At 39.5% G+C, this 13,450-nt stretch overlaps 1 protein-coding gene across 2 annotated transcripts in view; it reads left to right on the top strand.

The window, feature by feature from the left end:
* The window catches only part of LOC132792242 (unconventional myosin ID), a 20,988-nt gene extending 7,538 nt beyond the window's left edge, over nt 1-13,450 (top strand). For both annotated transcript variants that reach the window (XM_060801526.1, XM_060801519.1), the window contains exons 2-9: nt 6,599-6,901; nt 8,305-8,524; nt 10,141-10,366; nt 10,428-10,811; nt 10,873-10,952; nt 11,013-12,416; nt 12,478-12,635; nt 12,693-13,450. In XM_060801526.1, the coding sequence (XP_060657509.1) occupies nt 6,648-6,901; nt 8,305-8,524; nt 10,141-10,366; nt 10,428-10,811; nt 10,873-10,952; nt 11,013-12,416; nt 12,478-12,635; nt 12,693-12,861 (2,895 nt within the window). In that variant the 5' untranslated portion in view covers nt 6,599-6,647 and the 3' untranslated portion in view covers nt 12,862-13,450. The remainder of the gene's footprint in view (nt 1-6,598; nt 6,902-8,304; nt 8,525-10,140; nt 10,367-10,427; nt 10,812-10,872; nt 10,953-11,012; nt 12,417-12,477; nt 12,636-12,692) is intronic.

The following is a 13,450-nucleotide window of genomic DNA, read 5'->3' as shown; positions in this document are numbered from 1 at the left end:
AACTATATATACTCGATAGTCTCTTTGTCTGTCTGTCTTATCAAGTGCCAAAAAATTTGGCATACTCGTATTTTGAGTGCCATTATCGCTAATGCTCAATTCTGAGTCATCGCAAAACACCTGACAACAAACATTGAAATGCACTGCAAATTATTTCGACAATTTGTTGTAGATACATCAAAGTTGCATTAAGAATATCAATTAAAAGCGTAAAATATAAATTCAAGGTGCAGCGACAACTCAAAAAGCTGTTTTTAGTGCGCTCATTTAATTGTACTTGTAAATTTTAATAGTTTAAATGTGGAAATTTATGATTATTTCAAATGCATTTCTGGACATTTTTATGACTTGTTTGTTAATGGAAATTGTAACCCTTGTCTTTAAAGTATTCATAATCTTATCTGCCTATAAGAAATCGTTTGGTTATCGCTAAATATGCTCTTGGGTATTTCTTTCTTTTATTTCGTTAAACAAACATTCCCATATATAGAGTATATATAAAAGTGAGACTATGATTATTTATTTCTTATTTTGTAGGCACGATAAGATTGCATGCTCGAAGTGGTGTCAAAGTTAGCAAAGTTTGCCTGTGTATTCACATGAAGTACTCACACTTGTATTCGTACCTCTTTTTGTAGCCAAGCTATAACCTTGGCTGCGACTTCCAGCACATCGAGTACCCGGCATTATATTGACTGCCCGCCGATAAGCAACTCGCTTCAATTTGTTATGCAATGAATACCGCGACAAATTTGTCGGAATATCTATAAAAAAAATATTTGTGCGGGGCATTATGAATAAAGTTTGTACACCGGTTTCGTTGAAGACTTTCCATCTTGCATCTGGTATTCGAATAACGTGGTCTGTCTGTTGTGTCTATAAATGCAATTTTTATGGCAAGACTTGAAGGCGACCGAAAAAGTATTAAAAGAAGAAAAATGGAATAGAAAATAGCTGGGCAATGAAAAGGGAAAATGCTGTTTACTTTGCCGGCCCACGAACGCGGGACTATTAAAAACATCAAGAATTCTCTTTTAATTTCCGATTGCAATCATAGATTGTCTGTTTATTTGTGCAAGAGGCCAGTGTTATTTTTTCACTCTCCTCCCTTCTCTCACCCTTTGCCAACTGCATTCTAGACCTGGCCAAGACAATATGGAATAGTTCAAAGCAAAGTTTGCTTTCATCTAGATATTTGTCTGGCTGTCTGAACATCGACATCGCCATCGACACATTCCATATGCCTCCTTTATGATAAGCGACTATCAAATGCCGCCCCTAGCTTGAGCTTTGATAAGCCGTTTTTGATTAATGTCACGCAACGGAAATCGTTCCATTTACATAACGGAGTGAGTATTGCTGCCAATGGTAATATAACAACGGTAGCTGCTCCACTAATTGAGCCACGTTCTAGCAAATCTTTCAGCGCTAATGATCTGCTTAATGCAAATGCAGTCACAGCGAGTTGAAAAGCTGTCCCATAAATAAGTGGAAGTGCTCCGGTTGTGGATATTCGAGAGGAAGATACTCTTTAGAAAGATGATACTCTCTAAAGAGATCCTACTGTCTAAAGAGATGATACTACTCTATAAGAAGACGTCACTCTCTTTCTCACAGTGTTGATACTCTCTAAAGAGATAATACTCTAAATCGATGATAGTCCCTATAGAGAACTTTTCCTAATCAAGCTGGAGGAGATAATTTTCTGTAAAGAGTTGATGCTTTGTACGGAGATAATATTCTAAAAAAGCGATGATAGTCCCCAAAGAGATATTTTCTTAGTCAAGTTTGCTTTACTTAACTTTAGAGATCACTTTTAACTTAAAAGTTCTCACTTCCACACTTTCAGCATACCCTCTTAGCCAAGTTGTTTTGACTACAGGGTATTAAAGTCAGGTAAACACTAAAGTCAGAGACCCAAGCAGACTCCAGAACCAGAAGTCTGTGTCTCTGTTTCTGTTGCAGTTCAGTCCCCCCAACTGCCTACCTTCCCCTAACTTCCAGTAGAGTCTGTCTGCATTGTTGTTTATTTACGCTTCACATGGAACGTTCATGTTTGTCATTTGCGTTGCAATAACTTTTACTTAGGGGCATCTGCAACTGCAACGTTCGCCAGCTGCCAACAGTACAAAAGCCAATGGCAACGTTTACACAAAAGTTTATGTCGAGTCCAATAATCTAGCGCCTCTGTGTTTAGTCTTGCAACAAAACTGAGAGTTGGGGGGGCAAACAGCAGAAGCAATGCTAATTGATTTGCTTCTGCGCCTTGGCAAATGTTGCTGTGGTGTAAATTGAAGTTAATTTGAAAGCTGCAATTGCATTGCGCAAAACATGCCAGAGAATTATTCTCTTTAGAAAATTGAAAGTGTTGGAAGACAGTTTTGAATTGAGTATCAGCAGATGTGGGAGCATTATTTCATTATTATAAATCAAACCAAATATCTTTGGCATGTTTTCAAATAGTGGAAAGAATTTGGCAACATCTCGAGCATTGTTTAGTAGTTTAGCCAAATTGCACTTTTCGCTCTTCTCTGCGCTTCTCACAAACGTGTATTGAGTAATGCTTCTCTCTCTGCGATTCTCAAAATTCGCTGTCTCGACACGCACATCGATAAATAGCGTCGAATTCAATTAAATCCACAGAAAAGCAAATAAAACATTGACCTACTTCAAGCCATATCTGTTTGCCATTATGACGTCAGCTGACAAAACACTTGCTGCCGTCTGCCACATGCCACTTGCCACTTGCGTCGTCGTCGTCGTCGCATTTAGGCGCAGTAAACGCTGTGAAAAGTGCAGCGTTAGATGAGTAAACATATTGATTTTCTAAGCTTTTCCTTCGCTCCCTCCCTCAAGGCTGTCGAATGAAACTGCGATGATTCATCGAGGCGGTAAAATATTTATGAGCAAATGCAATTTGCATGCGAATAGACAGCGGCAATTAAACAAATGCTTGCTGCCTGCTTAGTCAACAATTTGCTGCGTTTATCGATAACTTTTGTATCGAAATATTTCCACAATGTGCTCAGAACATTTTGCATGATTCACCTAGGCGAATGAATAAAAATGTAAATAATAAATAAATAATGTAAACAACTTGACAATAATCGAAAACAACAACTATTGCATATTTTTGTATTTTGGCGCCTTTTGACTTGATGACGCCATGCGCAAATCCGAATTCAAAGTCAAATGCCAATAACAAAAATAAAAAAATAAAAACATGAATAACGACGCGACCTTAACTATAATGTTGAGCATGTGCGAAGGCGACGCGAACATCGAACATTTTAATTATGCACAACAATCACAGCAAACATAAACAGACTAGTTCCGAATTCCGCCTAAGAAACCTGTTAGGAAAAGGGTGTGTTCAGCGGGATGAGATTTGCCAAAGAGAGTTCAAAGTAATCAATAGAAATAGTGCTGAAAAAACAATCTATAACAAATTGTTAAATAAAATTAACGATCGGAGTTTATCAGAAAATAATTAATGAATATGAAATAGAAAAGCTATATTAGTAAATGGACGATAGAAAAATTAATTTTTTACTCGCAACACTTAGAGTAAAAGGGTATTATAACTTTATGCCTCCAGGAAATACATATTTGGAACAGGCAGAGGGAGGAATTTCCGATCCTTTAAAGTATATTCATGTATATTCTGGTATATTTTGAATGTAGTATTGTATCAATATACCTAAAATAGTTTTTGGTATATTTTTAGTATTTTTTCGGTATGCGTATTATAGTATATTTTGAATGTAATGTTGTAGCAATATACCAAATGTATGATTCGGTATGTTTTTAATATTTTTATGGTATACATATTTTGGTATATTTTGAATGTGATACTATAAAAATAAGCGTTTGGTATATTTTTAGGATTTTTGCGGTATATATTAATTTGGTATATTTTAAAATTCATAATGCACTATATTGCTTTTATTCAAAATGGGTATTTCCCAGTCGAGCACACTCGTCTGTATTTTTTTTACTTGTTTAATTTGAAGTGTCTTCAAGAAACTGAGTTTTCAATTTTTGAAAAAGATATATACCTAAAACAGAAATTTCTCTTCGAAGTTTACTGCAATATATTTAATGCTGAAATACTTTAATATTTATATAAAAAATCACAATAAGTAAACTGTAATTCACTTGAATTCATGGCCATAAAATGTAAGAAAATATTGGCTCAATCTGTTTCCACTTGAAGTACTTAAAGGGCACTCTTGGAGTGCTCGATGTGTGTGTGTGTGTGTGAGTGTGCCAAGTTGTGACAAGATGACCCAATAAGTAGCTGAAGGGGAACCAAAATGTAAAACGCTGGCAACATGATTTATTGGTTCGTTGATCTCAACGGGGCTCACACAAATTATGACGACTTTATTCGAGTTGTCAGCAATTACGAAAAAATAAATATGAAGGCGAGAGATCATATCACAGACTGGTTGAGCACTTTGCCTTAAGCAATTTCTATAACCCCATTAGACACAGTTCACAGTTCCATACGAAATTTTGACAGTGAATCGTTGCGACTGTCCGTCAATCATACGCCATGTTGGCAGCAAGCCACCCACACTCGGTTACTCGATTCTCAGGTGTCAATCAGCGCACTCGTTTCATGTGCTGCGGGTGTTAAGAGGGGAAGGGGAAGGGGAGTGATGGAAGGTGGAGAAATCATAGAAATCACATTTCGTTTGCCACTTTGCTAAGCGGCTTGCTGACTGCCCTTTTGCTTTCAATTGGTTCTTTCTCTCTTTTTTCTGTAGGCAATTCTAATGCCTTGCTCATAATTGACCCGCTGTGCTAAAAAGTCAACAAGCATGCTAAACGCTTTCCCTCTCCCCTCTGTATGCTTGGAGTTCAGTAGTTCACCTTTTGAGCCAAAACATAATGATCATCATCATCATCATCATTGCCAGCAGCAGCAGCTCTCACAATCTTTGTCGTTGTCGCTGTCACATTTTTTGACCCAAATGCAGCTGAAAAACTTAAGTAAATACATGTGTTGACTGCCGTTTGGCCAACAAAAAAAAGCATTCGTATTAAATGCTGCGGGTTAAACAACAAACAGAAACAGCAACAAAATAATCTTTGTTGTGTTGTGTTTTCATTTTTCATTTTGTTATTCAACAATTTCTCTAATTTTGACGCTTTTTGTTTTTGACTTTTTGTTGTTTTAATTTAGTGGCGCTTTGTTGTTATGTTTGTTGTTTCTGCTGCCAAGTGGGCGTGGCTGTTTTGTAATACTTTGCGCTTGCCACTTGTTGCACACTCTGTGCAGCTGCCTCTTTTCGGTTGTTACCAAACTCTTTTTTTTTCTTTGCGGCTTTTGCGCTGTAATTGAAATTGTAACAGTTTGTAATCATTTTAGCTCTGCTTTGGATGCACTTTTTTCATTGTTGTTATTGTTGTGGTTGCTCTTTTTCCTCTTTTTTTGGCTGTTGTAAAATGCAACCACATTTGTGCAACTGCTAAGCCGTCTTTAATAATGCATTTTGTTGCGGCTTAACGAACAAAATTACTGTGTTCAAGCCAAGCTAATAATCTTATTAAAAAACAATTTGTGTGCTGTGTAATATTGTTAAATGTTTTAAGAGGTGCTTTGGGCTGTTTTTCATTGATACAATTTGAATTGAATGACTTTTGAATTGATTGTCAGCACTGCTATTATTTTGTGTTTGTGTTGACATGAGAATTCCTCTTGCTTCTCACTTTAAATAATGCATGATTCAGAAAGCGTTAAAAGATAGAGTGACGTATGTAGATTAGCAACGAATGATTAAAGACTGAATGATTCATTGTTTGAATGTTTGTCTCAGATTCATAAAACCAAAATATTATTGTACACTAAATGTGTCTGTTATCTAAGGCAGCAGAAATGAGAATCTTTATTAATTTCCCATTGATAAATGAAAATCTTTGTAACAAAAAGTCTACTTAATTTCTCAATTCAACAACAAACAATAGTTTTGCTTTTCTGCTGTCTACTGTTTCAGCCAGCTCAAATCAATTCATCAATCAAATGGCAAAGTGTGGAAATACTTTAAAGGCAGCTTCCCATATATCTACCTTTAGTTTTCCTCTCTGTTGCTGTTGCTCCTATGGCTTCTATGGCCACTTTGGCCAAGTGACCCACATTTTGTGGGCCTAACGCATTTTGTGAAACTGTCGATCTAAATCTTTTGGCGCCTGATAAATTGCACACAAAATAAACAGACAACAGAGAAGCAGTAGTCGAAGCATCATAATAAACGCAGTCAATCAACTGCAACAACAACTTAATCAAAATGGGAAACAACAGCAACTGCAGCAACAACAAACTGCAATTAATCGAATCGCCGCCGACTGTGCAACAATGCCTGTGGCGTCTCCCCAAAATACAACACAACAAAAAAAAAAGCTGATGATGCGCCTGTTGAAAAACAAATCATCGAATCAAAACGACAGGTGAACAGCGGGAAGTGAAGTTGTGGGAGGGATTCAAATTGGGTTATTTGTGTATTGGAAATTGGGAAAAGAACAAAAACTATTGAATGCATATCAAAACATTGCCATAACTAATGTGCATCGTTTCGTTTTGTTTCGTTAACAGATTCCAAGTTGGCTCCATCTACACATACATCGGCGAGGTGTGCGTCTCCATGAATCCCTATAGACAGATGAACATCTACGGCCCGGAGACCATACGCAAGTACAAGGGACGCGAACTGTTCGAGAATGCGCCCCATGTGTTTGCCATCGCGGATGCGGCATACAGGGTGCTCAAGCAGCGCCATCAGGACACCTGCATCCTCATCTCTGGGGAGTCTGGAGCGGGCAAAACAGAAGCCTCCAAGATCATCATGAAGTACATTGCGGCGGTGACGAACACGCAGGGTCAGAATGAGATCGAACGGTGAGTGAACCTATAAGAAATATAGAAGAATTACTTGATAAATAAGTTTATAACAAAAACATAAAAGCGGTAATAGGGAAATTAGGAAGAGAACTCAAAAATGCAATTAAAAATATCAACAATATTGAGAGATAAGAAATATATCTTCACGAATTAGTTTATAATACAAATGTAAAAGTGAGAATGGAGAAATCAGGAAGACAACTGCAAAATTAAATTAGAAATCTCCATAATATTAAGACAACTTGCACGATGAATAAGAAATATAGAAATATTACTTGAAAAATTATAAAACCTGTAGAAGAGAAATTAAAAAAAGGAATTGCAAATTTAATTTTCGAAGTTAACGCTATCAAATTTATTTACTAAGTTTTTCTAAAGTTAGTTCATAAAGTATTTTATTGTGTTAGAAATTTGAAAGAAAAGAAAGTGAAACATGGGATGCTTCCGTTAGATAACATTAAACAAAGAAATTCAATCATATTTTGTTATAGAAATAAGAGTTCAAATATTAGAATGCTGATAAGAATAAAACGTATTTAAGAGTTCCTTAAAATTGATCAACTTCCATGTGCAACGTAATCTATGTGAACTATTATGTAAAACAACTAAAGCACAAAGGCCTCATCAAGTAAATCTACTCTCCGTTGTAATTAGAAGTGCTTCGAAGTCAAGCTAAAACAACAGCAACTTAAGCTGCGGTTCACTTAACTGTTTTATCATGCACACAAATGCAGTTACCAAGGTATTATATAGATTAGAGACAGTTCCAGCTGTGGGAAGTAGTAGAACCAAAGGGAGTTTGCCAACTTGGGAACTTGGCACTGGGAACTCATCACGAATGTCAGTTGAAGGCATGACAAATTTGCCATTGTGTTGCATGCAAATTTCAATGAAAGAAAGCCTCGTTAATGGCCTAGCTACGAATTCCCCAGATACGAATAGACCTCCCAAAATACTAGTTGAGTTCCCTCTCTCTCTTTCATTTTGCTAGGAAGTGACATCATAGCGAAGCAACATAACATACGACTTTATCATAAAAGTCAGCAAATTAAGTGACCTGCTAATTGCTCACGCTTCTAAAATACAACGACAATACCTGCCCCCCTTCCCCCTCTCTGGTGTTGCCCCCCTTTCTCTAACTGCCGCGGAAAGCACTTTGCTGGATCGTCTTCTTAAATCGTTGAGCGACCAAACCCTAGACAATGGCCCCAACTTAATTGCCACTTTGGCAATTTTTAGTGGCCCCAAACCCAGCGAGGCAATTTGAAACTAACATTTTACTACACCAGCTAGTGCCATTTTCCTAATTGGATTTTCTGCTCCTCTTCGTCCATTATAAAATGTTGTACTATTAATGCGATTTTAAATGTTTTTTCCTTCATTTTTATTACATGTTTTAGCGTGAAGAACGTGCTGATTCAGAGCAATGCGATACTGGAGACATTCGGCAATGCGAAGACGAATCGCAATGATAACTCGAGTCGCTTTGGCAAGTACATGGACATCGAGTTCGATTACAAGGCGGATCCCGTGGGCGGCATCATTACCAACTATCTGCTGGAGAAGTCGCGTGTGGTGCAACAGCAACCGGGCGAGCGTAATTTCCACAGTTTCTATCAGGTAAGAGAAGGGTGTGGGCATTGGGCACTGGCCGGGCACCCGCCACCCAACTACTCCCAATCGGGAGTGTGAATGTGTGTGGGCGCAGTCTCAGCTATTTACTCAAGTGAGTCAGCGGGACAGCAGCAGAGTCGATTACCCGGGAGGTGTGTGAGGGGAGGGGCATCACTGGGTGCGGTTTGAACTTAACTGGAATGGGCATAACACACACATAAATAGAACACTCTGAGATATGCTGTGACTTAAGCTATGCTAGAAGGGTTTCCAGTGTCGCCCATAAATATTTATTCAATATTTTTAACGATCTCACATTTTGCTAAACGATCTCAGCTATAAAAAAAATCACTTTAGAACTATTCAAAAACTATATTTATATCTACAACTGAGTCAGAGGCACGTCGCAATTGATGGGCTTAAGGGAAATCCTAGACAAATTACACAGCAGACTGACAAAGTCAAAAGTCAAATGAAAACAAAACAAAATTCATTAATTAATTAAGTGGTCGAGGCAATTTATCAATTGTCGGTTGGAATCTAATGATATGGATGAGATCATTATAAATGAAATTTGCAAGATAACAGAAAAGTCCCATTCACAAGAAACACAAATAGCTTCAGCCGTCGTCGACTTATTCATGTTCAGATATGAAGCTCAGTACTACAGTGGTTATTCATTATGACGAATGTTCTGTCTCATGTGGAATTCTCTGTACATTTATCTCAGCCACTTCCTATTCCGAATTCTTTAAAAAGCAACAGCGATTGTTGTTTATCGAGCTGTTAAATTTAGCTTGAAGGCGTTAATTGTTTTTATGCCATTTATGTAAGCTCAACAAAAACACCGCAAACTAAATATATTTTCTTTATTAAGCTGCTGCTGAATTCTGTATTCAATATTCAGTTTTGGAAATTTCGTGCACATGTGCTGTGTTTATTTATGTATATTTACTATATATAGATAAATGTCTGCACATCTAATGAGCTAACAAATATTTCAAACAATTCGCACCTCTTTTTTTATGACAGCAAGTGCCAAAAGCTTCCATCAACTGCGATGGGGAATATTTCATTTCATTTTGTATTATTTTATTTTCAATGTGAACAATACTGAAATGGCAGCTCAACACACAATTAAAGCGGAAGTTTAATTATGGTTTTGCTAGTGTGCTAATTGTCTGCTGTACTAAATAGTTGGGCATTCAATTTGGACATGGACAAGCCAAGCAAGCACAGTCTATAGCATATATATTTATATATGTATATATACCCTACATTGCCATAACTCAAATCAAGCAGAACAAATTTGCGAAATACTTTAAAGCAAAGTGACGAACGAGACAAATTGTTGACTAATTACTAAAACATTTCTTCTTGCCTGATTAATATATACTAAGGAATATCTTTTGCTCGAAAGCACTCAATCTTTGTTTAACTATTTCTATATTGAGTCACACTCCACTTTATCTCTAATTAGTCTTTCCTAATTAAATGATTAAAAGCGCTGAATAACTTCATCATCTTCGTAGCATATCATGCCCAGGGGTAGCACTTAAAATGTTTAATCTGACTCTGACTCTGACTCTGACTCTAACTCTATTCTCTTCTTTCCTTTACAGCTGCTACGTGGTGCTAATGACAACGAATTGCGTCAATATGATCTGCACAAGGAGACGTCCAAATATCATTATCTTAACCAAGGCAGCATGGACATACTCACCGAGAAGTCGGACTACAAAGGCACTTGCAATGCCTTCAAAACACTCGGCTTCCAGGCTGACGAAGTGCAAACAATTTGGCGCACAATTGCCTCAATTTTGCACCTGGGCAACGTCGAGTTCCAGAGTGAGTAGCTGACTTTTAAACTTCTCAAAATATATCACTATTAAACTTGTTCTTCCTTCAGCCATTGAGGATGAGCTGGTGATCAGCAACAAGACGCATTTGCAGTCGGCGGCCAAGTTGCTACAAGTCACAGAGACGGAGCTGTCGGCAGCGTTGACCAAGCGCACAATTGCCGCCGGTGGCAATGTGATGAAGAAGGATCACGATGCCACACAAGCGGAGTACGGCAAGGATGCCTTGGCCAAGGCGATCTACGATCGTTTGTTCACCTGGATCATTTCGCGCATCAATCGAGCTATTCTTTTCCGCGGCAGCAAGACGCAAGCGAGATTCAACTCGGTTATTGGTGTGTTGGATATCTACGGTTTTGAGATCTTCGATTCGAACAGTTTTGAGCAATTCTGTATTAACTACTGCAACGAGAAACTGCAGCAGTTGTTCATTGGTGAGTTGAGAGAGTGAAAAGTCAAGTGAAAACTTTGAATAATGTAAATTTTCTTGGGCAGAACTTGTGTTGAAGCAGGAGCAGGAAGAATATCAGCGCGAGGGCATCGAATGGACCAACATTGATTACTTCAATAACAAGGTACGTTAAAATTATTTCTTAATTTGAACTGTTACTCAATGTTGTCCTCTTTATTTGTAGATCATTTGCGATCTGGTTGAACAGCCGCACAAGGGCATCATTGCCATCATGGACGAAGCCTGCTTAAGCGTGGGCAACGTCACCGACGACACGCTGCTCGGGGCGATGGACAAGAACCTGAACAAGCATCCGCATTACACGAGTCGCCAGCTGAAACCCACAGACAAGGAGCTGAAGCATCGCGAGGATTTCCGCATCACACACTACGCTGGCGATGTCATCTACAACATCAACGGATTCATCGAGAAGAACAAGGATACGCTGTATCAGGACTTTAAACGTCTGCTGCACCACTCCAAGGATGCCAACCTCAGCGAGATGTGGCCCGAGGGTGCTCAGGACATTAAGAAGACGACCAAACGTCCGTTGACAGCTGGCACACTCTTCCAGCGTTCCATGGCCGATCTGGTGGCCACGCTGCTGAAGAAGGAACCCTTCTATGTGCGCTGCATCAAACCGAACGACATCAAGAGCTCCACGGTCTTTGACGAGGAGCGTGTGCAGCATCAGGTGCGCTATCTGGGACTGCTGGAGAATGTGCGCGTACGTCGTGCCGGCTTCGTGCATCGCCAGCGCTACGACAAATTCCTACTGCGCTACAAGATGATCTCGCAGTACACGTGGCCTAATTTCCGGGCAGGCAGCGATCGCGATGGCGTGCGAGTGCTGATCGAGGAGAAGGGCTTCGCCCAGGATGTGAAGTATGGACACACCAAGATCTTTATACGCTCGCCGCGCACGCTGTTCGCCTTGGAGCAGCAACGCAACGAGATGATACCACATATTGTAACGCTGCTGCAGAAGCAGGTGCGTGGCTGGATCGCACGTCGCAACTACAAGAAGATGAAGGCCGCCGTGACCATCATGCGTGCCTACAAAACGTACAAGCTGCGCAGCTACGTCCACGAGCTGGCACAACGCTTCCGCCATGCCAAGCAGCAGCGGGATTACGGTCGTAGCATTCAGTGGCCAACGCCACCTTTGGCCGGTCGCAAGGCGGAGGCGAAACTGCATCGCTTGTTCGATCATTGGCGTGCTTACATGATACTGCGCAAGTATCCGCGCAGCGAATGGCCGCAGCTGCGACTGCAAATCGTGGCAGCTACGGCGATTGCCGGACGTCGTCCACACTGGGGACAGCAGCGCAAGTGGCTGGGCGATTACTTGGCCAACTCGCAGAACAACAGTGGCAACGATGCCTACACGGCGAATGTGGCAAATCTGAAGAACAGCGGAGGAGGTGAAGCCTTCCGTCAGGTGCTCTTCTCCAGCTTCGTTAAGAAGTTCAACAAGAATAACAAGCAAGCGGATCGCTCCTTCATTGTCACCGACACAGGCATTTACAAACTGGACGGCCTTAAGAAGAAGTTCAGGAACATGGATCGCATCATTCCCATCAGGGAGGTAAGTAGGAATAGTTGCTCCTGATTCAACAGCTGCTCTAATTGCATTTCTACATTTTTAGTTGACTTCGATTAGCATTTCGCCTGGCCGGGATCAGCTGATTGTCTTCCACTCGCCCAAGAACAACGATATGGTCTATGGACTCACCGGCGAGACAGTTCCACTGCGAGAGGATCGCATTGGCGAAGTGGTGGGAATAGTGTGCAAAAAGTACTACGAGTAAGTAACGATTATCAGTCACTTTTGTTCTCCAACTAATTCTCATTTCTCTTGCAGCCTTACTGGCACCGAGTTGCGTGTGAATGTCAGCAGCAATATTGCCTGTCGCCTGGGCGAAAAGCCACGCACCATCGTCGTCGAGGCGGCGTCCAATGTGGAGACGCCAAACTTCCGATATGCGTCCGGCAATATCATCTTCGAGGTGCCCGCTTCGTACTGCGTCTAGAGCACAAAACCAAACGACCTTTGTAAATTATACAAACTAATCCTAAGAGCCTTACACTTTTTCTGATCCTCTACACTTTGTATACTGTGCCTTGGCTAACACACACTTTGTAGACTTCGTAGTCTTCCTTTATGCTCCCTTTATGCATGTTGTATGTTTGCTGGCTAGCGCCTTTTAATGTGTAGTTCTTAAACGATTTGTAAATTTTCTATTTTCTATATTAATTTATACCTGTATTTGTGTAAACATTAAGTTAATACTTATCAAGTTTATGAGTTTGTTATAATGCTGGTTGATCCGGTGCGATTAATTGAAAGAAAAACAAAAAGTATTAAGTGTACTTTGTGCATTTGTTAACTTTAACTCTTAAGCAAATCTTCTTTATTTTAAATGAAATGTATTTAATCAAAGAGCACACAACAATTCACACTTTGTACTTAATAATAATGAAAAGTGAGCTACAATGAACGAATGTCCACTGTACCACATTGAGCGTGTGCCATTTGCAAATATTTTTTTTAAATCTTAATGTTAAATTACACTTATTGTACTCTATTTATATTTATAAATAAAATGATATAAACAAACA

The sequence above is a fragment of the Drosophila nasuta genome, chromosome 2L (genome assembly GCF_023558535.2).
Source record: "Drosophila nasuta strain 15112-1781.00 chromosome 2L, ASM2355853v1, whole genome shotgun sequence".
Classification (NCBI taxonomy): domain Eukaryota; kingdom Metazoa; phylum Arthropoda; class Insecta; order Diptera; family Drosophilidae; genus Drosophila; species Drosophila nasuta.
This window is presented reverse-complemented; position numbering and strand designations above follow the sequence as displayed.